The 25,202-nt window shown below is 51.1% G+C and overlaps 2 protein-coding genes across 11 annotated transcripts in view; one reads left to right on the top strand and one right to left on the bottom strand.

The window, feature by feature from the left end:
• Positions 1-4,788, bottom strand: part of TBC1D16 (TBC1 domain family member 16) — an 81,562-nt gene extending 76,774 nt beyond the window's left edge. For 4 of the 9 annotated variants that reach the window (XM_070226820.1, XM_023651876.2, XM_070226822.1 and 1 more), the window contains exon 1: positions 4,697-4,781. The gene's annotated coding sequence lies outside the window, so the exon portion shown is untranslated. Of the gene's footprint in view, positions 1-1,855; positions 2,002-4,696 lie in introns of all 9 variants that reach the window. The other 5 variants (XM_070226818.1, XM_070226821.1, XM_070226819.1 and 2 more) reach the window with 3 other exon arrangements.
• Positions 4,241-25,202, top strand: part of CCDC40 (coiled-coil domain 40 molecular ruler complex subunit) — a 48,502-nt gene continuing 27,540 nt past the window's right edge. Inside the window, exons 1-10 of one of the 2 annotated variants that reach the window (XM_070226816.1) lie at positions 4,241-4,347; positions 5,588-5,733; positions 6,688-6,751; positions 7,184-7,618; positions 11,920-12,064; positions 13,028-13,203; positions 14,058-14,141; positions 14,215-14,434; positions 21,742-21,899; positions 22,079-22,201. In XM_070226816.1, the coding sequence (XP_070082917.1) occupies positions 5,705-5,733; positions 6,688-6,751; positions 7,184-7,618; positions 11,920-12,064; positions 13,028-13,203; positions 14,058-14,141; positions 14,215-14,434; positions 21,742-21,899; positions 22,079-22,201 (1,434 nt within the window). In that variant the 5' untranslated portion in view covers positions 4,241-4,347; positions 5,588-5,704. Of the gene's footprint in view, positions 4,348-4,896; positions 5,147-5,587; positions 5,734-6,687; positions 6,752-7,183; positions 7,619-11,919; positions 12,065-13,027; positions 13,204-14,057; positions 14,142-14,214; positions 14,435-21,741; positions 21,900-22,078; positions 22,202-25,202 lie in introns of those variants that run through there. The other variant, XM_023651866.2, reaches the window with a different exon arrangement.

The following is a 25,202-nucleotide window of genomic DNA, read 5'->3' as shown; positions in this document are numbered from 1 at the left end:
CCTGGTATAAAGGGCTCCATCAATTCCCAAACAGGAAAACAAATAGGAGCAAAGATGCAAACATCTCTTACAGAATCTTCCTAGGAAGACAAAAGAAATGGGGCGGCCCGGAGCCCCTAGGAGAGAGGCCCGTCCCGACTTCTCCCATTCAGTGCTCTGTGCTGCGCCTGCCTTGGGGCCAGGGTGCACCTGCAGTTCCCACACACCTGAGGGATGCAGCCTATGCCCATCGTGACAGCTGCTCACTGCGGGGGGGGGGGGGGGGTGGGGGGGGCGGCAGGTGGGGAGTGGTGGCTACTGGACACTTGGGGGGACATGTCGTGGGATGAAGCCCACAGGTGATTATTCCCCTGACCTTGTCACTGTCAGACTGCTCAGGAGCAAAACGCCCTGAGCTCTGGTCACCTGCCACGTGGCCACAGAAACCGGTTCATCTTGCCCTCGAAGCCCAGTCAACAAAGAGCAGGGACAAGGCGTTGCCATATTAAACACGAGCCAGACACAAGCAAACAAGCATCGTTTTCCTCCCATAAAACATCTGCTGCCAGCACACCTCGGATGAGGCCCCGCTCCCTCTGCCTTCCCAGAACCAGGCACGTGCCTCACGGTCTTTTGGGGAACCCATGGCTTCAAGGTTCAAAGGGTGATGTAAATGCTGCAGGCAGATCAGGAAGACTGTTTCTTGGGGGGCACGGGTTGGGGAATTTGCGTCTCCTTCATCCTACCATCCCAATGAGACACACCTGTGGGCTGATACGACCCTTCTCTCGATTGCATTTAACTTCAAGTTATGGGATTATTGCAGAAGAGAAATGGATTTCCTGCACAGAAATGACATTCAGGATCACATGGAAAAGACTGTGGCCCAAGAAAGGGCTGCAGTGGGCAGGGACTCTGCGTAGAAGGGAGGACAAGATAATCCACGTGAATTTAAAACGAAGAACCAAGTTTAGGGCATCAACCCAAGTGCTGGAGCCTTGGACCAATTGCCACAGGAGAAAGGGCCTTTGAGAGGCTATAACTGGACAAGACAGTTAAACGAGGGCACGAGGAGCTCTGGTGGCCTGCCTAGCTGTGACTTTCCTCTTTCAGTTGTCACTTCGATGACCACCTGCTCCCTGGAAAACCCCAGAACCTCTGCCTCTCCAGGGAGAAACCATCTGCTGTTTGGACCCCTGGACAGCAAATGCCAAAATACTATCTTCCCCCCTAAAGAGCCGAGGAAATAGGGTCTGGGAGACGAAACCTGACTTAAAGATGAGCGGGACGGGGACAGAGAAGGGACTGAACCCAAATGCAAAGAAACGTGCAAATCCAGCCAGGAAACCAACCACCGACCCCGAAGTGGCCAAGGACCACCCCACTTCTATCTACATCCTGCCTGTGCTGTGACATGCAGAGCTTCTCGCTGTCGGTGGCAGAGGAGTAGCTAAGCCTCCACAAAACAAAACTCAAACCAGGGCAAAACGTATTGACGACACCTCTGAAATGCAACACAATCGATCTTGCTTAGGGAAAGCATTTTAGTTACAGAAATTGAAAAGTGAAAGGGTGTCAAATGACATCTTTTAAGCATGCCCTTTGCCCCGATTCCAGAATGCTGGAGAGTGTAATGACCAATTTATCAGATTATTGAACTCAGGGTCACTCCATGTGGAAAACCAGCACATAAACCAAAGCGTGCTAGCTAGCGCGGACACAGGCTCGGGGCGCACCCGTATTATGGTGGTTTCTACAGTGGCCAATCCAGAAAGAGCACGGAAAAGGTACTGCCACGTCTCTGTATCTGCCATCAGGTAGGTCCATACAGATTGCTCATTGCAAACTTTAAATTTAAAGACCTGGACAGACTCACCACCCAGGGCTCAGCCAGCGGAGGGCATGCCGTTCCGAGCGGACAGTGGGTTTCTTCCCATTCCTTTCCTTGTGCTGGCCACACAAGTGAAGCAGCTGCAGGCAGACATCAAACTTAAATTTCTCTCCTTCTTTGAGGATGGCTATCTAAGTTCAGAAGATAGAGCAAAGGACTTGCTTCAGATCAGATGTCATCAGACAACCCATCAAAGCAGATTGATTGGAGAGGCAAGACCAGGCGCTCGAGGGACGCACAGGGGGTCAACAGCAGAAAAAAACATCACCACTGAAGTGAACGGGAAAAGATTTCCTACACCATTTCCCCAAATTTTGGAGGGGGTAAAAAGAGTGTAGACTTGTGCCCTCTTTTCTGTGCACTGGCTTCATCAGTGTTTGTTCCTCGATGTAACACAAATACAATAGAACGATGTACAATACAGTGCACACCAATAAGATACATTGTACACCAATGAACCACAACATGCACCAATAAAATCGACCTCTGCTGCTGCAATGGCTTCCCGACCGAGCAGCCATCCTCCCCACACTGTCACGCTGTAGGAAACTAAGTAACTAGTCTTACAAGAGAGGACTCAGCCTGTGAAAAAAATCAGGGTCCCTCAGCCAGGTAGGCGGGACAAGCTAAAATCTCTACTTGAAATTTGTTGCCAGGCAACCTGGTTGCCCTGGTCCTTGGAACAGCCTGCAGGGACCCAGTCCCCTGCAAATTCACAAAGAGGGTACACAGACCCACAGGGAGAATTCCACTTCTGCTTATGATCAGCTTTCCACCTGATGGACCACACATACAAGGAACCAAAAACCAAAACCAAAATGTTTTCACCAGTCTAGTTAAATGTGAAAAATCCAAATGATGGTCATTAATAATAATAATAACGAGCACTTAGCATGTGCCAGGTGCGAGGTGCTTTAGATAATCGTCGCAACAGACCTTTGAGGCAGTGTTACTCCATTTTACAGATGGATAAACTAAGGCAAGAGGAATTGTCAGTAATATGTAGCAGGGTTGGTATTGAACTCAGCAGCCTACTTTGAAGGCCATGTTTTTAACCACCACACTGACCTACCCAAAACCCGGGGCTGAGACCAGCCCAGGCGCAGGGAGGTCCTGCCAACCCATGGTTGTCTCCTCCAGTGCCTTTCCACGGATGCCTAGGAGGCTCCTAAGAGACTGGCATGAACCAATGTCAGCAGCCAGTGGTGACATGGCTGACTCCGCACTCCCTTGCACTTTTATGAATTACTTGGCAGAGTGAATTGCGCTGTCTTGTCTGCAGAAAGCGGGGCAGGGAGAGTGCATGCATGAGAATGACAGAGGCTAGTCACAAGAGGGGAGGCAGTGTGGCTCAGTGGGTTTTTGGAGCTGGAGTATCCTGGGCCGAGGCCTCTAGCTCTGTCCCTCCCAGCTGCGTGAACTTGGGGAAGTTACTTCTCTAAGCCTCAGTGTTCCCATCCGTAAAATGGAGATAACCTCAGTCCTGACTTTATGGGTTTGTTTTGTGGGATAAATGAACTCATGCGTGATAACCAGAAGCCACCATCCTTGCCGGAGGGTTTAAAAATTCCACTGATAGGAATTTTCTTTAGCCATATTCTGAGACTCTGCTCACCATAAACACTCCACAAACCAACATATGCTGCAGAAAACACAGCAACTGCCCTCAGTGTACGACAGGGCCTCCATACAAGCACGGACGGACGCCGTTAGGGAACTTCACGGTTACTACTAAAAGGCTTTCCTCACTTTAATAATCCTCTCCTTGCAAGAGCTTTCACAGTTCTTCAAAGTGTTTAATATTCACTAATCAGTGAAACGTTAATGTTTCTAACAAGGAGCTTCTAAAACTAATACACAGATTTTTCAAAGTCCTGTAATCAATCAGTGACAGATTCGGAAAGGAATTCTCAAATCCAGGCCTTTGCCAACCGCCCTTTGATCATACGCTCCATCACAGGGCCATTTTTGAGAACCATTTCCCTCTTCTTCGCAGATGAAAGAACTGGTGGCTTCAGGTAAAGAGAGATCCCCAGGACCCGCCCCAGGGGCTGGCCAGCCAGCCAGCTTCTCCCGTGAACTGGATGCGGCAGTAACACAAACTTCGTGAGGGGGAAAGAGGACGTATTGTGTCGTTTTCTATTTCTGAACAGAATCTGCACTAGATTGTGGCCAACATACGCACCAACTTCCGAGTGTGGGAATAACAGGATTTCAAGACTCACCGGCTGCTGGCAAGGTTCCTTAGGTTATATTTAGCAATGTTAAATTGCCTATTTTTTCTTTCTTTCCCCTTTTTTTTTTTTAAGTAAAAGATAAGGGGGAAGAGCCCGGGCCCAGAGGAAGTGAGTTTCCCGACATGCGGTTCTTAAACAGCCAGACCACCCAACCCGAGGGCCCCGGACGCCAAGAGCGCGCGCTGCCGGGGAGGAAAGCGCACTCCGGGGGCCGCGGCGGCGGCGGCGGCGGCGGCGCCGGCAAGTTCGCCTTCGCGCGCTCGGACGATCCAGCCAGACAAAGACCGCAAGTGCTCCGGTCCGCGGCTCCGCACAGCCGGGGACGCAGTCTCCCCGAATTAGGCCCACTTCCGGCCCGGCCCGGGGGTCCCCGGGGTGCTCCCGGCGGGATCTGGGGTGCTCCCCGCCGCCCGCTCCCTCCGGGGCCCGCACCTCTCCGGGCTGCGGCCGGCCCGGCCCCTCCCGGGCCCCGCGGCTGCAGGCCCACGCGCCCCGCGCCCCTGCCCCGTCCCCGCCGAGGGGCGCCCCCGGTCCCCCGCGGGCCCTTAGACCGCGCCCACACGGCCCCCGGCCAGGCCCTGATACCCACCCGGGTCCCGCAGCCGGGGCCGGATTCGCGCCGGCTCCGGGGGCCGCCGCCACCGCCGCCGCTGCCGCAGCCAGTGAGGCGCGGCGGGGCGGGGACGCGCGGCCAGGCCCGGCCCCCAGCCCGCCCCCCGGCCCGCCCCGGCCCGGCCCGGCCCAACCCAGCGCCCGGCCCGCCCCGCGAGACCCAACCCGGCCCAACCCGGCCCTGCCCGGCCCGGCCCGGCCATGGCCCGTCAGGCCCGCTCCCCGGCCCTGGCACTGACCCCCACACCGACTCAGCCTGGCCCCAGCTCCCTGTCCAATCTGGCCCCCGGCCCTGCCCGAGCCGCCTTCCAACCTCCGGGCACAGGGCTCCAGCACCACCACCCCCACCCCCACCCCGGCCGCCCCAATTCCCGGCCTCGCCGCCGCCGGGCACCCTGGCCCCGGGACTCCGCCCTGGACACTCCACGTGCGCGCTCGCCCTCTCCGTCCCCCCTCTGCATTTGTATCTTTCATATTTGGGGTAGGAAGGGAACGACACCCACCAGAAGGCCACTGGGCATCCCTCCTCCGCCAAGGATTCTTGGCAGGACCCCGGCGGAGGGGGCGCCGAGCGCCCGATGTCTGGAGACGGATGGGCGGGCGCCAGGCGGGGGTCCCGGCCCCCCGAAGGTGCAGCCGGCTCTGGAGCCCCTCGCGCCCCCACCTCCGCCTGCCACCCTGGGGCACTTAGCTGTCCTATGTTCCTGGGTGCCTGGCGCGGTCCCCTGGGGCATCGGAGTTGCCCGGCTGGACACACTTTTACTTGGTTGTCACTTTACAGAAACTGAGCCAGGCGGGGTAGAGCTCGGACTTGGAGATAGAGATGGAGAAAATACGTATTTACGCTTTACTATATTTACATATTTAGGTGTTGTGTGTTGCTCGTGCACGTAAGCGGCACAAAGGCCGCGCGCCCAGGCCGCCCCCCCTCCTCGCGCCTGGTCCCGGCTCGCCGGATGTTGACGACGTCGCCTAGCAACAGGAGATGGCGGAGCCCGGTGGCCAGGAGGGCGGGTAAGCCAGGCCGGGGGACCGCGGGTCTCAGAGCGGCCCCCACACCTGACCTTTTCCATAGCCTCCTCGGCGCCCCTTCCCCTCCATGCTCCTTTCCTCCTGCCTCTGCCCCTTCCAGCCCCACTCTCTGGACCTTTCCTGCTCTCCCAGGCCGCCCCCCACCCCCTGCGTGCCCCCGCTTCCTTCTCACCTCCCGTCCCTTTGTCCTTTCTCGCACCCTCCCTCCTTCCTTGGCTTCAGGCGCTCCACTCTCTGAAACCCGGGACGGGCTCGCCCCGCAGTAACCATGGCAACCACTATGCTTGGCCTTCCCTGCTGCGGAGCCCAGAGCAGGGGTCTCTGCAGGGCTGGGGTCTGCGGGATGCGGTCCCACCTTGACGCTGTGAGAGAGAGACCAGCCCAGCCCCCGCCTCCCTCCTGGAAGGGCGGATACCCCCCCCCCCCCCCCCCGCAACAGGCTTGGGGATGGCAGACTGTGGACCAGGGCAGCCCCACGGTGAATGTCCTGAGTGCACAGATAAATGGTAGTTAGGTTAAGATCCTGACACCAGGCCTCTGCTCACTGATGCTTGGTTTAAAAGGATAGAAACTATTTTAAAGTCCTTTTTACGCAATTTTCTCTTACTTTCTATTTCTTTTCCCCAGTTTTGTCACAGACACAAGTGTATTTAAGGTGACTTTTCTGGCATAATCTACTTGTGCTGTCCCTTTAATGCTTCAATAATTGTATTTCTCATTCATTCAGTCATGGAACAACTCTCCTGTGGCACTCTCATGATAGGCATGATGTGGCACTGTGGTTAGTGACAAACGTGACTAAGTTGTGGCCGACAGCCTAGAGGGGAGGCAGATAGTTAACAAGTAAATAAATAGATACAGACGTTCAGGAGATGATCAATGCCAGGAAAAAGAAGACTATTATTTGAAATTGTTAAATTGTTTCTCTGCACCCAGGTCTCACCTGGAAGGAGACGTGGCTTCTGAAGGAGTGGAGAACCAGAAGGATGAAGGCGACGGGGTAAAGGTCCCTGTGGGGTGAACTATTCTGGGCTTGTATTTACTAGCAATTAAAGAGAGTCAGGACTTGCTCAAGAAGACTGTGTGCTGACCCTGTTACCTTGCGCTGGAACAGACTCAATCCAGCTGCAGAGAAACTCAGTTTCCTTCCACCCCTTTCTAGAGTGTTGACAGCTAGTCAGAAACGTCAGGGCTATCCTATTCTTAGATTGAGCTGAGTTTTTCGAAACTCATTTCCTCAAGTGAAGGATGCAAAACAATTACCAAAAGACAGAGAGAGAGTAGATAAAGCATGAAACATAATCTCTTAGTGACGTTCAGAAATGTGCAGATGTAGCCGGAAACAGCCATATGATTACACTATGAAGAATAAAACCTCACAAGAACCTCTAGACTTTGTTTCCTGATTTTTTTTCCTGCCACACGACTACAGGTACCACCAATAGAGAAGAGCAGTGACCAGAAAAATGAGGAAGCTGTTGGTGCTACAGAGCATTCTGAGGGGGAAATCGCAAATGATGGAGAAATGGAAATGGAAGGGGAAGTCGAAACCAATGAGGAAGTCGAAACTGAAGAGGAAGTGGAAACGGAAGAGGATTTCGAATTTGAAGAGGATTTCGAGTCGGATGAGGAAGGCACATTCCCTCACGGAAAGGCCAGTGCTACAGATGTGACTTCTCCAGGAGTCAGTCCTGTGGAAGTGCAGCAAGAGGGAGCAAGGCGGGAAGCTGGACTTGAAGACAGAGAGGCACCCCAGCCATCAGAATCCAGAGGAGCGAGCGTCATCTCCACAGAGCCATCCGAGCAAGTCTTAGGTTCACCTGAGCAAACGGGCCAGGGTGCTTCTCGACGGAGGGTTAGCAAACGGGTGAGTGGCCTGAGGTCTGTGCTACGCAAGTGTTTTACTGCCATGGGGTTTGTCAGCCTACGTGAGGAACTCAGGGTCCACTCTAAACACAGATCACAATCCTTACTAGAATTTCTTAGCAGACTTAGGTCTCTGGATCCATTGCCAAATGTCAAGAGTTTCAGACCCTCCAGAGGTTGGGAGCATTCCATGTCAGGGCATCCAGGTTTCCCCGCTCTGGAGCAGTGCTGTCCAATAAAACATCCCATGAGGGTGGAAATGCTCTTCATCTGTCCAATACGGTAGCCATAGTCACATGTGGCTGGAGAGCACCTGAAATGTGGCCAGGCAGATGGGGAACTGGATTTTTAAATTTTTAAGATTCTAATTATTTCCATTTATATAACCACCTGTGGCTAGTGGCTACCACACTGGACAGGGCAGTCCTAGATAATAATGACAATGGTCACATTCATAGAACTTTCGTTGTTCACTTTTAAGCAAGCACAGACTTATAGAAAAAGTGAAGTATGATAAGAACTTTTTATTTTTTTTTAAGCATTAAAAAGTGCGCTGCCCGTCTGTTGCACCACTGCCTGCCAGCGCTTCCGTGTTCCCACAAACAACCACAACGTGACTATCAAAATCAGGAAATTGCATGATATTACTAAACAGTCCTCAGTCCTCATTCATCAAATGTCCCAATAATGTCTTTTACAGCAGAGGTCCGGTTCGGAATCTCCTGTTGCCTTCAGCAGTTACGTCTCTTTAGTCTTCATCTTTCCTTGACTTTGATGACCTTGATGCTTTCAAAGATCACAGACCAAACTATTTTGTAGAATGTCCCTCAGTGTGGCTTTGCCAGGTGTTTCCTCATGGTGCAGTTTGGGTCGTGGTCCCTTGGCAGGGATGTCACAGAAGGATGCTGTGCTCTCCTTGCATCCTATCGGATGGTGCACCATTGGGCTTGTCCCATTACTGACGAGGTGGGCATGGATCACCTGTCCAGAAAGTGCCAGCCTGCTGCACGTGAAGTTACCCTTCACCCCTTTGCATTTAAGAGGAATTGTGTGGGAAGGAGGGTTTTTTTGTTTAAGATACCAAAGTGAATATTTATTTCATGTGAGAAAAAAAATCACAACAGATTACCACCCTTTTTTTAGAACTTCTTTCTCTCAGCAGTGCATACGGGTATTGCACGACTTTTGTCAGATTTATCCCTAACCATTTTGCATTTTTTGATGCCACGGTAAATGGTTTCCAATAGTTTGTTGCTAGTACATAGAAATGCAGTTGATTGCTGTACATTGATCTTATATTCCGCAGCATCGCTAAATGCCCTCGTTAGGTGCAGTAGCTGTTTTTGTAGAATCCATAGGCTTTTTCACAAAGGTGATCATGTTGTCTGCAAGGAAGAGCAGTTTAACTTCTCCCTTTCCCATCTGGATGCCTCTTGTTTCTCTTCCTTGCCTCACTTCACTGGCTAGAAGCTCCAGCACTACGTTGAATAGAAGTGGCGAGAGCGGGCATCCTTGTCTTGTTCTGGTCTCAGGGGACAGCTCTCAGCCTCTCACTCTGAGGGTGATGGCAGCTGTGGGGTTTTAGAGATGCCCTGTGTCAGGTGGAGGAAGTTCCCTTCTACCCTTGTTGGTTGAGTACTTCTTTTTATCATGAAAGGATGCTGGATTTTGTCAAAAGATTGTTCTGTGTCTATTAGATGATGGCATGTTTTTTCGTTTTTCGTTTATTAATTGGGTGGTTACATTAACTGATTTTCAGATGTTAAAACAACCGCATTCTGAGATAAACATGGGGAGATACTTTGAAACTATGTAAACGTCCCATCCCTCAGAGAACTTTCAATGTGTTCAATTACGTATTTATATCTGCACGGACTCACCGTTCCCCATTTCATTTGCTGGGTTATAACCGACTGCTATCAGTATTTCTATTGATGCTCAAATTGTCCCCAATTTGGCCAGTGAGAGCCCATTTAAATTGGCCTTCGTTTCCTTCTCACACGCCCACATTCTTCTTCTTTTTTAACTGCTGTCATCCTTCGAGCGCTTTCTTGGTCTCTGGCAGAGACGGCCCTAGCCTTAGAGTGAGACATTCCTCTGGGATCCCCATTTCTTTTCATGGAAAATAGAATTTAGAAGTCAAGATTTGGGTGCTTAGGTATTCTCATTGCCACCGGAATGTCACTGTCCCCAGGCCTTCTCAGTATTATGCACACACACCCCACACGCACCACATGCCACACACCACACCATATGCACACACATCACTCACACACCCCCCCCATACGCACATACACCACACACAGACACGTACATAGCTCACACCAACACCTCTCTAACACAAATCCACCACTCAAGGGCCTCCTCCTAGTTCTGGCCCCTTCCGTGTTTGTAACTCCTTTTTCCAACAGTGAGCCGAGTCCCTGCTCTCCTTGACAGACTTACTAATTTGATCAGTCCCCCGGATGTGCCCTTCACTGCACTTCCCCATCCCGAGGCGGACTCTCCACACCCTGCCTGGGCTTGGACACCCCACACTGGGCCACCCTGACTGTGCACACCCTCGTCACCCTGTTGGGCCAGCCCCACCCAGGCCAGCCCCCAGATGTCTGGACCCTGACTCTCTGCGCCAGGCAGTCCTCTGCGGGGACCTCTCCTCAGCAAGCCTGGCCCTGACGCCTGTGCTGTGATGAGCCCCCACGGGGACAGCCCTGGAGCCCGCCCTCCTCATCCCCCCCCCCGCATTAGGCCAGCCCCACCTGCCGGCTTTAGGTTTGAACTGTTCTGGAAGGCAAGCAAGGGGCAGGGCGGGGCCAGAAGAGAACACATTCCATTTCTCCATCATCAACTCTGGGCTGGACACTTCTATGCTTTGAGGGGTATTGTCTCAGGGAATCCTGACAACAACCCTGTGAGGTGGGGACTATTATGGTCCCTGCTGACAGATGAGGAAACTGAGGGGGGAAGGGACCTCCTTGCCCAGAGTCACGCGGCTGTGATGGCAGGTCCCTCTTGCTCTGAAGCCACCGTTCTGAACCACAAAGCAATGATCTCTCCTCGCCCCGTGAAACTAAAAGGGTTAATAACTGGAGAGTAACATGCTCTGACATTCGATGAGCCCTAATTAAGCTGTATGATTACAATGACAAATACATGACCAAAACCACTTTTAAGAATTCAACAGCAACAACAGAATAAACAGTTTCTCACCTTGCAAGATAACCAGGAGCTCTCAAGGGTAGGCCACTTGTTGAGCTATAAGCACCGTGTCCTTCCTTGGGTCTAGTTTCTAGAAAATTTACTGGGAAACAGTTTCCAAATTTGCCAACCACAAGGGCAGAGACAAACCCTATTTCCCTCCCTCCCAGCTGCTGCCCAGTCTTCAGGAGAAATAGGAATCGTGGGGTGGGGGCCGCTGCGTCCAGCGGCTGTACAGACGCCTCAGCGCCTTCTCGTTACGAGAAGCCCTTCCTGGGACCCCTCGGAGGTGGACTTTTGCCTCTGGGCCCCTATTCACGTCAAGATGGTTCTGGATGTCTCAGAAACCATTTACAGAGTCAGCATCATCTGAGGAAGTAGCGTTAGAAAGAGCATGAGGTGGGGACTAAACAGCCCGACTTTGAACCTGCCGTTAGCCGGCTGTGCGAACCTTAGGCAGCGTCTTCAGCCTCCGTGCGGCGCTTCTCCTACAGATGCCAGAAATGACTAGCAGCTGCCTCTCAGGGTCATTGTGCAGGGTCATTGTCCCTTGTTACTAATATTCACCAGTTCATCATCAGCAATAATCATTGTCAGCAATAATAATTGCAAAAGTCTCTTTTAAAGCTAAAATGGAGCCAGGCGTTTTTATCAAGGGAAAATATTTGCTTATCAAAACGTCCCCAAACCTGAAAGAAGAGAAGAAACAGCCCTCTTGGGAGTCCCTCACCCCGGGCTGAGGCTTTCTGGCATCCTTTTAGAAAGAGGATGCTCAGAGATGTTGATTACCATCCTCGGGGAGATCAGCATTTGGGAGCACAGAGACCCACGTCCAACACAGGCCCATGCCTCAGCATTTCCACTTCACTGTAGACCTAGACAGGCACAGACCACTCCTGGATTCCTGGTGGTGGGGGCGGGGGGGGGGGGTAGATGTTTCCTATTTTGACCATTTGCAAAAGCCAAATAATCTTTACATCCAAATGATTTTCTATTGCTTGAACAATTATGTTGAATTTTCAACACTGTAACGAATCAAACTCGAGTAACTTCTCAGTCCTGGTTCAGCCCTCATTGACTCAGGTCCGGTTGTTCTTGCTCTAGGGGAAATCCCGTGGAAGCTCCCAACACAAGGTCTCTCCTCTTGTGGCGCGAAACCGCCTCCGACTGAGCCAAGGGAGCAGCATCGCATCCTCTGACTTTGACGAGCTGCTCCCGCCCCAGGAGGGGTCCTTTGCCCAGGAGCCAGGTACCACGGCACTCACCGAGGCTGTCCTGTCCATGAGATGAGCCACTTCGCATCCCCTCTGTGCCAGGGACACCACTCACTCACCGCCTGTTACCTCGTTTCCTATTTGGCTGTGAGCCTAAAGATAAAAATAATATTAACAGAGATAGATAACATTTATGGAGCACTTACTCTGTTTCATCTCATTTAATCCTTAAACTAACCGATGGGTAGGAACAGTTCTCCATTTTACATAAAGCCCAAGAGTTATTAAGTAACGCATCTGAGTAAGTGGCAGAACCAGGCCTTGACCGAGTCCTGCTGGTGCCCCAACCCACGGACTCTGACTGCCACTTCTCTCCGCCTCCTGATCTCAGAGAGGAGCTCAGCGACACGTCGAGCAGACCGCAACGGGCGTCTGTTTGCTGAGTTTCAAAGGCTTTCCAGGCACAGCCCTGAGTTTAGCTGGCTTCCGTATCCCATACATGGGAAAGCAGATAGGGACATTTCTCATTTTGCAATACATGTGCACGGATGATCCACCTAACAGAGTCTGTGTCACTCACTCACAGGCAACATGAAGCCAGCACAGCTCGAACTGAGTTAAAAACAGAACTGGACCTCTCCCGCTCAGGGGACAGACAAGCTGAAACTAGACCCTCACTACTATTTCATGTCTTTCAATCTTACCAGCTGTTCCCCATTTTTAAAAAAACCAATCTAGTCTATCCGTAAGAAGCCACCTTTCTCTTCACTATGTATAAAAAAGGATCTACAAAACAGATTTCCCTCTGCTCTTTTAAATGTGGTCATGAAGAGGAGATGCTGTGAGCGGCACTTCTGAACCCTAACCATTGGACGCTTGTCGTTCCTCTTTTCCATCACGTTGTGTGAGGCTGGAAACCAGCCTTGCCTGACGACTCCCCCAGAGGGGTGTTATTAACCACCTACTAACGCCTCAATGATGTTCGCTGTGTCCCCCAGCCGTCCCTCCAGAGGAGTACGATGCCCACCCTGGGGACAGAGCCTCGCCCACGTTCCTGGGCAGGATCCAGCAGTTAAGCATGGCGGAGGAAGAGGCCATGGAGAGAATGGAGTCCGAGGGAAGTGACGAGGCCGAAGAGGACAGATCCCAACTGGTGGTTTTGGACCCAGACCACGTAAGCAACTATCCTGAGGTTTTGCTTTTGCCCTACACAGAGGAGGAGTGACCGAGAGGCCCTGCTCTGCCCTCGGCCTCCATGGCCCACTCCGCACCCCTCAGACGCTGTGCCCCCATCTCACCCGCTCACTGGACAGTTTATCTGCACGGTCTTGGCCTGCTGCTTTGTAAAGCATATTCTTCTTTTAGGTTCATACACTCAAAGCCAGGGTTTCTCAACCACAGTGCTGCTAACATTCTTTGTGATGAGGGCCGTCATGGGCACCGTGGGATACTGGTCAGTGTCCCTGGCCTCCGTGCACTAGATGCCAGTAGCAACCGTGTCCCCCCTCCCCCACCCTTAGCTGTGACAGCCAAAAATGTCTCCAGGCGTTGCCAGATGTTGAGTGCGGGCAAAAATCACCCCCACTGAGAGCACTGGCCGTGAGTGTACCAACCAGGTTGTGAGTTCCTTCGCCCACCCCTCTGGCCAGCAGGGAAGGCAAATCTTGACTAGATAAACCCATTTGGAAAGTCACCTTGCTCCCGGTGCTGTGCGAAGGACCCGGAGCTGCTCTGGACAAAGGGGCCGGGCGCTCACCCTGCTCCTGGCCTCCCAGGCACCGCTCATCTCCCGCTCCGGCCCTGGGGGTTGAACTGGGACCACTGCTCAGCTCACTCTGCCACTGTGCCAAAATACGCACTAGGTCTCCAGTGCTTTTAATTTGTGGATTCCAGAGTCAGAATCCGGGCAGAAGTGGGCAGCACCCAGCGTGGAAGTCATTTCTGGCCCACCGAGGGAAAGCTGTGGCAACTTAGGCTAAGCCCTGGATGGGCAGGAGAGTGACCCGGGGTACTTTTTTTTTGTTTTAGCCCCTGATGATAAGATTCCAGGCTGCCCTGAAGAACTACCTTAACCGACAGATAGGAAAACTGAAGCTGGAACTTCAAGAGCTGGTGAGTTCGCCGTCCGGCCCTCCACCCGGCTGCGTGCCCACAGCCCGTGACCCAGCTTCTCTCTCCGGTGCAGAGCGTGGCCACCAAGCAAAGCCGAGTCCAGCGGCAGGAGCTGGGGGTGGATCTCTACGGGGTGCAGCAGCACCTGGCCCGCCTGCAGATGCAGCTGGAGAAGACCCACGACCGCCACTCGATCGCCGCGTGCGCGAGGCGGCAGAAGGAGGAGGAGCTGCGGGACGTGCGCACGCTCTACGCCAAGACCTGCGCGGCCGCCAACGACGAGCGCAAAAAGCGTAAGGCGGCTCCGTGCGCAAAAAGCGTAAAGCGGCTCCGCGTGCAGTCCGGGGCCTCGAGAAAAGCAAGATGTGTTCGTGGCCCGGGGGGTTCCCAGGCTACTTAGGGATGGAAAGCATACATGTCTTAAAACACGCCTAATTCGGCAAAGCAGCAAACGCTGAAACGGAGCATCGTCGGGGTACAAAAGTCAAAAGCGGCAGGGCCTGGCCGGCTGCGCAGGTCTCAAGGCTGCGTGTCCGGAGGCGAGGGCAGAGCCGAAGGGGCGGGCTTTAAACAAGTGGGAACGGATGGGGGAGGCCTGGCCGAAGCACAAAGCCTGGAGCAGGGTGGGGCCCCGTGGCCGGGGAGTCAGGCGGCCTGGGGCTGTGCACAGATTAAGGGGAGCCCGAGTGGCTTTGGACCAGATGGGACAGTGGGCTTGTGACACGTGCTGCGCTCTTACTGCTGAAGCGACACTCCCACACACTCTGGGCGCGGGTTGTAGCTCACAGGGAACAGTGGCTCCGCGTCTGCTGCGGATTTCTTTTAGTCGTTATGGTTTTTCACGTTTCCAACTTTATCAGCTCTGCGTGACCGTGATAACGGGGGGGAATCACCTAAAGGAATGGAGAAGAAAACAGAATCACACGGATATCCCGGCTGTGGCTGAAAAGAAGCGTTTTGGACCCTGAGAAATGCAGGAGAGGGCCTGGATTGATGGAGCCAGGCTAGGGGCTCGCTTATCAAGCGCCCCTCCCCTATTACCACCAAAGTAACAGAAAATACCAAAAAGAGAAGGACACATGTTCACGCCAAAACAATAAGGAGCCCATCCTGCAGATACAGCAGAATTTAGACCAACCTGAAAGAGGACACAGGCCACACGCCTCACACACACACACACACACACACACAAGCAGTGAGTGCCCGCTAGCGCCCCTCAGCAGAGGCTCAGTGCAATGGGCTTCTGGAAAGATGGGAACATCTACGTGGACTTTGTGTCCTTTCTGGAGGTCACCAGAGAGCAGGAGCAGAAGCTGTTCAGCCAAGCAAGGATTCCATCTAAGGCACTGGTTCTCCCTTCCCAGCGGGCGGTCCCAGCCCTGCCACGGGGGCTGCCACTGCACTGCCCCTTAGGGGAAACATGGGTTTTGCCACTGGAGAATGTCCACGATCGCCTGGCTCGCCTGGGAGGGAGGGGAGGCCCAGCTGTCACTAAACCTTCACATCGAAATGTGAGTCATCAGTGGCCGTCTCCAGACTAAGAGGAGACGGACGGGCTGGACAGACAGAGCAGACACCTCCAGACACCAGCCTGATTCCAAAAACAGAGGAGTGCGTGAGAGTGCACCAGGTGATGCTCGGCAGGAGGCTTCAGAGAATAGCACATCAGTAGATGAGAGCAGTGTTAGGAAAACGGATACTTGGAATTACAATAAATAATCATCATCCCCAAAAAAGGGCGCTAAATAGACAAATCAGTACTACTAAAAATTGAACTTGTGAACTGAAAACCCAGTTTGAGGAATTCTCCCCAGAATTCAGAGCAAAAACCCAAAGCGATGGACATTTTGAAAAGGAGATAAAAGACGTGGACCATAGTTGTGGGGAAGCCAATATCCATAAGATGGAAATTCCAGGAGATTAGGGGCATTAACCAATGACAGCAGAGGGAAACACTTGCCTGAGTTCAAGAAAGACAAATCTTCAGATATAAAGACTCACGGAGGCCAGAGGGCTGGAAGAAAGACTAAACACGCCCAGACACAGCTGGCGAAATGCTTAAATTCCAAAGGTATGGGAACAAATGCTACCGGCTTATAGGCAGGGCAAAACCAGATTCCGGCAGGAGGAGAGCGCGACTAGCCCAGGGCAGCTCGTCAGTCGTGGTCTCAACCCGCTGCCCCTTGCAGGGACCCAGGGAGAGCGCCAAGCCCCTGCGACCCCGCCCAGCCCAGAGTCCCAGTTTATTCATTCTGGGAAGGACCAGGCATCATCTGTTTTCTCTCTCTCTTTCTTTTTTTTTTAAGCCTTCCACGTGATTCTAATGTGCAGCCCAGGCTGAGAATCACAGATCTTAAATATAAATGACAGTGTAGTGCTGCTTCCAGAGTTTAAGGGAGAAAGATGAAAAAGAGTCCAGTCTGCACGAGGTTACACACGATTTCGGAATTAATGACAGAAAGCGTCTACGTGTGAAGACTTCCGGGTGCCGCCAAAGGGCCTCAGGTAAACCAGGACCTCTCGGAACTTTATTTATATTTTCATTAACAAGAATGAAAATAAAACATTGTGTTCAAGAAGCGATAAAAGGGCAAATAAACCAAAAGAAGTAGGAAGAGGAAATTAATAAAGTTAAAGAGCAGAAACTGGTAAAATAAAAAATGGAAAATGAGTTGACCTCATCGATAAAAATACTTATTTTCTGAAATGACCGGTAATTTCAATAAACTTCTGGTATGTGCAACAGAGAACAAAAAGGGTATAACATAAGTAACAACCCTTGGGAATGAGGACAAGTCAGAAAAATTATTTTGTATTTCCAGAAAGCTATGCACTGTACTGATTTCATCACTGAAGAAATTTAAAATGTCAAAAATCTATTTTCCCTAAAAAAGTAGCAGTCTTTGAAGGTGTTAAGGAAGAGTCCTGCTAACCCTGAAAGGGACAGACACTCTTTGTTACTCAACCTGCCAGGGGGTGGAAACTCGGGGAGATTCCTCCCAGGCTTGTTACAACGCCCAGTACAATCCTTACCACAGAGGCTGACAGCGCACAAGCACAGAAAACTGTAAAGCAGTCCCACTTACGAGGTGTGGAAATCGTAGTGAAACATTAACAAATTGAGTTTGGCAATATATTAAAAGAAAAATACCCCAGGGCCAGCCCTGTGGTGTAGTAGTGAGGCTCATGCACTCCGCTCGAGCGGCTTGGGGTTCATGGGTTTGGATCCCTAGCGAAGAACTACACATGGCTCATCAAGCCACACTGTGGTGGCGTCCCAAATACAAAATAGAGGAAGACCGCCACAGATGTCAGCTTAGCAGCAATCTTCCTCACCAAAAAAAAAAAAGAAAGAAAAGAAAAGAAAAGAAATACCTCATAGTCAAGAAGGGCTTACTTCTGGAATTCAGGAATAATTTGAAATCAGGAAACCTATTAATTTATTTATTTTATTATTTTGTTTATTTATTTTTTTGAGGAAGATCAGTCCTGAGTTAACGTCTGCTGTCAATCCTCCTCTTTTTGCTGAGGAAGACTGGCCCTGAGCTAACATCTGTGCCCATCTTCCTCCACTTTATATGTGGGATGCCTGCCACAGCATCACTTGCCAAGCAGTGCCATGTCCACACCTGGGATCTGAACTGGCGAACCCTGGGCCGCCGAAGCGGAATGTGCAATCTTAACCGATGCACCACCGGGCCAGCCCCAAGAAACCTAATAATTTAATGCATTATATTCAAAAGTTGAAAGAGAGAGAAAAAAAGATTTCCTGGGCAAATGCTGAATGGATGTTTGATAAAACTCATCGTCCATCCTAAACTAGGATAGAAGGAAAGTTCTTTGTAAGTATTGATCAGAAACTAACAAGAGAAATTTACTCAGTGGAAAGCACTGGAGAGGTTACAGTTAAAACCAAGAGAGCCAAGGGTGCCTGCTGGCATCACAGTGGCATTGTTTTGGAGGTTCCAGCAATGCGAGAAAACAGGAAAAATAAAAGAGGTACAGATTTTGGATGTGAAATGATGAAATTCTCATTCTCTACCAATGATGTGATTGTTTGCCTAGAAGATTCAAGGTCACTGATGAAGAAAGCTAATAGAAACAGTAAGAAATCCATAAAGTAGCTGAATACCATGTCAATAGTTTTTTCCTATGCCAGTAATAGCCAGTTAGGAGTTGTAATTTTTAAAAAATCTCATCCATAATGGCTGTAACAATCCTAAAATACTTAGGAATAAATCTAACAAGAAGTGAGTAACCCTTTCTGAAGAAAAACAATAAAGTTTTCCTAAAAGACCCAAAATAGGTTTAAATAAATGGAGCTCCCACGTTACTGATGGAAAGACACAATATAAAAGTGTCATTTCTCTCCAAATTAGTAAGTAGTTCCAGGCAATTCCAGTTAAAATCCACAATGGGATGTTTTGGGTGCACTTAAACTTTATTTAACATGGTTATTTACTTACTCATTTTCAAAAAGTAATAATTTAAAATCCAAGAAATCAGGAGTGCAGTCTCCAGCCTCCGGCTTCCCCCCACCCTCCACAGAGGCACCCCGTATCATTGGTTCTTGTGCATTCATTTAATGATATTTTTGCATATAAAAGAAACATACAAAGGGGTGTGTATATATATATTTTTTTCTCTATTTTTTACACAAGTAGCTGCAAGTTATACCCACTGCTCTGTTCCCTGCTTTCTTTCACTTATCAGTGTATGCTGGCGATTATTCCATAGCAATACACAAAAAGCTCTCCATTCTTGACAAATTGATTTTAAAGTTCATTTGGAAGACTAAATGCATGAGACTATCCAAGAAAATTTTGAAAAGGAAGGATAAGGAAGGAAATTGTCCTATCGAGTATCAAAACACAGTATCAATCTGTGGCAATTAAAACAACACGGTGCTGGAAGGAACGTGGATAAACAGATGGATGGAGCAGAGCAGAGAGTTCCAAGAAAGTCACTCAGGAATTTAGCTATTTGCTGCAAATTACATAAATGGGCAGGTAGCATTTTTTAAATCACTCAATATTTTTTGATCATTTGGCCATCTGGAAATAAATGCTTAGATCCTTATTTCACACTACACAAAAAAATAAGTTCCAGGTACAGTAAAGGTTTAAGAAAATCACAGAAGCCATAGAAGAATATGTAAGATTTTTTTTTTATGATCTTGGGGTGAGGAAGAACTTTGTGAGCCTGACGTGACGTATGGAGGGCAGAGAGGAGGAACTGGATAGATTTGACCATGTAAAAACACAAAACCTGCCTGTCAGGAGCCAGCCCTGACGGCCTCGTGGTTGAAGTTCGGCACTCATCGCCTCAGCAGCCCGGGTTCTCTTCCTGGTCACGGAACCACACCACCGTCTGTCAGTAGCCATGCTGTGACAGCGGCTCACACAGAAGAACTAGGACTTAGAACCGGGATATACATGCACTGGGGCTTTGGGGAGAAAAGGAAAACTTACCCGTCAAGAAGGCTAATAAAGATGAAAGACAAACACAAATGGTGGGGGGCATCCCTGAAACGTCCGTGACAACGTCCATACCTTCTGTTTCAGTTTTCCATTGCTGCGTAACAAGTTACCGCAAATGTCGGGGCTAAAACAACCCCCGTTTGTACACTTGCTCAGTTTGGTAAGTCAGAAGTCTGGCATGGGGCAGCACAAAGCTGGGCTCAGGTGTTAGTTAACTGAGTTCTCTCGGGAAGATCTTGGGAAAATCCACTTCCACGTTCATTTTGTTGGCAAAATTCATCTCCTTCCAGCTGTAGGACTGTGGTCTCGCTTCCTCACCAGCTGTCAGCCAGGGCCCCTCTCAGCTCCTGAAGGCCACCCACATTCCCTGCCAAGTGGCCCCCTCCATCTTCAAGCCAGCAACGGAGAATTTCCTCCCTGTTGAATCCCATTCACCCTCTAAATCTCTCTGACTTCTTCTTTTGCCACCAGCCAGAGAAAACTCTGCTTTTAAAGGGTTCACCTGCTTAGGTCAGGCCCACCTGATAACTTCCCTTTTGCCCTATAAGGTAACATAATCCCAAAAGTAACACTAGGGGCAAGGGTCATGGGAGCCGATTTTAAATTCTGCCCGCCCTGTCTGTATTCCATAAAGAGCTGTTAGAAGCCAATCAGTGGAAGACGACTCTCCCAGGAGAAGCCTGGCCGATGACGAGCAGGCGATTGGAGAAGGGAAAAGAGCACTGGTCATTAACACTGTGAAAATAGGTTTAATGTCGCTAATATTAACAGAATGCAAATTAAGAAGAATATCTGAGATAGTGACTTTTAGTTACCAACCAGCGAAGCAGAAAAGAGGGGCTGAACTTAGTGCTGTTGGGGAAGTGTGGCTGGGTTCCCGCACCCTTGGGTGACAGGTGCACAGTCAGCTCGGGCTCCACGCAAAGGGCGCAGACCGGCAGCTTCAACAGGAGAAGTTTGTTTCTCACGATTCTGGAGGCTGGAGGTCCCAGATCGAGGCGCAGGCAGGGCTGGGTCCTCCCGAGGCCTCGCTCCTTGGTGTGTAGGTGGCGTCTCCTCCCTGCGTCCTCACGTGGTCGCCCTTCTGTGTGCACATCTGTGTTCTGATCTCTTCTCATCAGGACACCGGTCAGACTGGGTCAGGCCCCCCTGATGACTGCAGTTAAACCTAATTGTCTCCTTGAAGGCCCTCTCTCCAAACACAGTGCCCACCCCTGGCCACCCTGCCACCCGTCTTTCTACACAACCTCCTGCCTCATTTTCCGGCTTCCACTCCTCTCCCCTCCCCCATAACTCTCACCCACACAGGAGCTCAATTCTCTAGCGTTAGAATTTGTACAGTCATCTTGGATGCAAAACTTTTTTTTTTCTAGTTTAGGGTATTTCCCTCAAGAACACTCACGTTGCCCCAGCAGCCTTTTGGTCTGTAAATCCACCTTCTGTTTGGCTCTGTCCACTGAGAAAGGAACGCTCTGCGCAAGTGACCGATGACTGACTACGGCCTAGCCCCCTAAATAAATTAGTCTAGCTTTATTAATCAGTCTCGTGTGAGTTTTGTCAGAAGGAATCCGTTCTTCAGGGTGTGGTCTCCTCTGAGCGCGTGGACAAAAATCCGTTCTCCGCTGCCGAGTCGGGAGTGGCAAGTGCCACCCCGCAGGGCTGGCCACACGGACAGCGTTGGTCCTCAGGCCTGCAGCCCCCACACAGCCATTTCGGTCCAGGGGGCTTCAGGGGAGCTTCAGGCTCTGGATTCCTCCCCGGGGACTGAGGACTCTGCCTAGGACTGCTAGCCCCTAAGTGGTAGGAACTCTGCAAAATGAACAGGCGGCCGTAGAACCAGGCACTATTTCAGTGTTTCCTTAGACGGAGGGACGATCTCCAGGATGTGGTGGGAAACGGAGCAGCTTGTTGCAATCTGTGGGCGTAGATGACATATATTTTGGTCTCTCCAATTAGACTGTAAGGTCTTTGATGGCAAAGTCTGGGTCTTTGTAGTTTAGAGGCAGTTTCCCAGTCTCACCCTATGAAGGCAGGAGGGGTGCGGTTTCCCGCCTCTCCCGGGGTTTCAGGCCAAGCGAAGAGGCATGTGTGATGATGGAACAGCCTTCTTTCTCCCCCAGTGGCGGCACTGCAAGCTGAGTTGGAGAACCTGGCTCTGCATCTCTTCTACACACAGAACATCAACCAGGACGTGCGTGATGACATCCTCGTGATGAAGCAAGTCGTGAAGAAGTCAGAAGTGGAGCTGGTGCGGGCCGAGATAGAGAAGAAGAAGCAGGTATTCCGGGAATCTGACCCACATTTAACTATGCCTAGACTTTTGGTTTTCCAGAAGGCGCTTAGTTTTGCCTCTTGTGTGAATACTGCAGCCCAGACACCGGTGGCCAGCCTGAGGGCTCGGTCAGGGGTTGATGGAGAATCGGCCTTGAGGTGCAGGCATGCTGTTTCTTTACCCAGGACCTGCACGTGGACCAGCTCACCACTCGAGCCAACCAGCTGGAGGAACAAATCGCCCTGTTTGAGGCTCAGTACTGTGCCCAGGCCGAGGACACTCGGATCCTCAGGAAAGCAGTGAGCGAGGTAAGAGGGACATCTGCCGGGCCCGGCTGCAGAAACACCCACTAAGCACCCACCACACGGCCCCCAGACAGTGCCCACATGCCTGCTGAATGAATGGCTAAGCCCCCAATTAGCAGGCAGGCTGCCTGCACAGCTGTGCGTCTCCATCAGCATCTCAGAGCATCTGGCTGACCCATGGTGGGGACGCAGAAGGTACCGGAGAACTGGCGGCCAGTATTTTTATTCCTACCCTAGCCAGTGATAGGCTGAGAGGCCTCCCAGGAATCGGGCGTTCTGTTCTGCTCGCTCAGCAGACCCTTAGCGAGTTCTTTAGCCACAGCGGGCCTGTTCCACTGAGGGCGGGAGACCTGCTAGCATTCTCAGCCCCGCGGGCAGCTGGCAGTCCTGGGCAGTGCCCACATCCACGTGGCTTAAAGGAGGGAACAACCTCAATGCAGCACAAATTCAGTGGCTGACGCTGGAAACCAAAGTTGCTGTGACTTTTTAAAAGATCTGTGAATCACCGCCTGCGTTCCCGCATGCAGGGACGACGCGAAGGGAGCCATGAGCTTGTACTGAGGGAAAGGGCGAGGGCGTGGGCCAGTGGACAACACACCTGGTCCGTGTGGGAAACTGCCACGTCTCTCCAACCCGTGCCTACAGCTGGTCTACAATGTGTTCCAATAGGAATCTCAGGAAAAAAAACCCAATTTTTTAGTTAGCAAAGCGATTCTTAATTCAGAGGACTAGCCAAGACTTGTTTGGGGAAGGAAAGGTTCATGAAGGGACCGCTGTCCCAGTTTGCCTGGAACTGAGGGCTTTCCTGAGACATGGGACTTTCCATGCTAAGACCGGGAGAGGCCCGGACAAACCGGGGTGGTGGGTCACCCCAGCATCGCCCTCCCAAATAGGGAAGTATACTAGAGAGCCCTAGAAGCTAAAATAACTTGTTACCGGAATCCGGGACAGACTGCCAGGCCGTGGGGGCCTGTGAGAGAGTCCAGAAACAAGCAGACGTTTATAGAAGAATGTAGCAGATTAGAAATTAGTGGAGAACAAGTGAATCATGCATGCAGTGGTGTTGGGACATTGAGTTAATCATTTGGGGAAAAAAATTAAATCTTTTCCTCATACCTCACACTAAAACAAATGCCAGGTGAGATCAAGTATTTAAATGGGGGAAATGTACCGAAGAAAATATAAGAGAAATGTCTGTAAAATCGTGGGTTGGAGAGGCCTTTCTGAGCATAACACCGAAAGCAGACACTTCAAAGGAAAAGGCAAGGAGGGTGGACCACGTCAACCACAGGTTCTGTGGGTAACGACACCATCAGCAAAAGGAAAAGACGGGAGACCCACCAGGAAAGACAGGCTTTCAACTATGAGTGCGTTTGGTAGTATCAAGAGGTGTCGAAAAATCAGTAAGAAAGACCCAGGCACGTTTCTGCTGCATGGTGATGGTGTACCCGAAGCTGCAGAGTTTTCTTTCGTTACGTCTTTCAGTGGCGCCCGCTGCTCCCTGCTGGGTGTGTCTCCGCCGGGGCAGGGCCACCCCTGGGCTGTTCGTCCTGCATTCCCACGTCAGAACCACACGTGGCCCGTGGCAGGTGCGCCGTAGACGTTCATGCAGGAATGAATGAGGAATGGATGATAGAGAAGCGTGTGGCAGGGCGTTCTCCCACCGCGATGGCAAAGACAGAAAAGGCAGAGGGAATGGGCCTCCCGCGCTGATAGTGAAAATGCACATCGGTCTTGATTAAATCTTTCTTCAAAGACAATATCGTAGTTGGTGTGGGCAAGGACACTCCCCTGCTCCCTCCCAAACGTCCCTGCTCGGCCTTCATTCCGGGAAACTACCAGAGAGGCACGAGAGCAAAATTTTGTATGTTGAAAACCCCACAAACCAAACGGATGGAGAGTCACTGGGGACACAGTTGTGGTGTGTAATAGCAAAGAAAGGTCCCACAAAGAAGGCGTTGGTGGAACACGTGGGGACACATCCATGTGGTGGAAGCTATCCCACCAACGAAGCAGGTGTTTGCTGACGTTCACAATATGCTAATTTTTAACTCTAGGTTACAAAACAGTATTTAGAATATGATTTGGTGCACACACACACACACACACACAGAGGAAGATAACACTGGGGTGTTAGAAATGGTTAACTCTAAGTCGGGGGATTATTGAAAATTTATTTTCTTTTTGCTTTTTTGCATGTTTTTTTTTCTTTCTTTTTGCTTTTTCTCCCCAAATCCCCCCAGTACATAGTTGTATATTTTAGTCATGGGTCCTTCTAGTTGTGGCATGTGGGACGCCACCTCAACGTGGCCTGATGAGCGGTGCCATGTCCACACCCGGGATCCAAAACAGTGAAACCCTGGGCCACGGTAGCGGAGTGTGAGAACTTAACCACTCAGCCACGAGGCTGGCCCCAACTTATTTGCATGTTCTAATTCGCATAGAACGCTCACTTATTTTTCGTTAGTAAGGAGGGTGTCTAAAACATCCAAAGACTGAATCTTGCCCTCATCTTTGCCTCTCAGCCTGCAGCTTGGGTAGCAAACCCTTGTCCGGCGGCTCCGGGAGCACTGTGGGGAGATGCCCGCCCCTGGCCCGCCAGCCCCACAGCCCAGCCTGGGGAAGAGACTGGTGGGTTCAGGTGCCTGCCACTGCACTTTGGGCCAGTGATAACCTGCTCCCTGGCACACAGAAGCCTCCTCAGCGAACAACTTACCCAAATACGGAAATGTTTCACCGATCATAGTATAATTAATTCATGCATTTTATGCTCCATAATAATGATGAGTAGATGATTTAACCCTCCCAACCAAGAGTGGCTTCCCCTGGGGGATGCTTCCTTCACACCCAGCGCTGCCCTGTTATCGTCCTGTGAGCGCTCGAGTCCTCTCTGATGTTCTCCAGCACCTACCAGGCAGGGCTGGACCATCCCCGTGAGCAGGCCCTGCTGGGGCTCGACATGGACACGAAGATGCTAGTGACATATGAGGGTCTCAGCCGGCCC

This window comes from Equus caballus, chromosome 11, assembly GCF_041296265.1.
Source record: "Equus caballus isolate H_3958 breed thoroughbred chromosome 11, TB-T2T, whole genome shotgun sequence".
NCBI lineage: Eukaryota > Metazoa > Chordata > Mammalia > Perissodactyla > Equidae > Equus > Equus caballus.
Note: the sequence above shows the minus strand (reverse complement) of the source record. Positions and strands in the feature narration are given on the sequence as shown.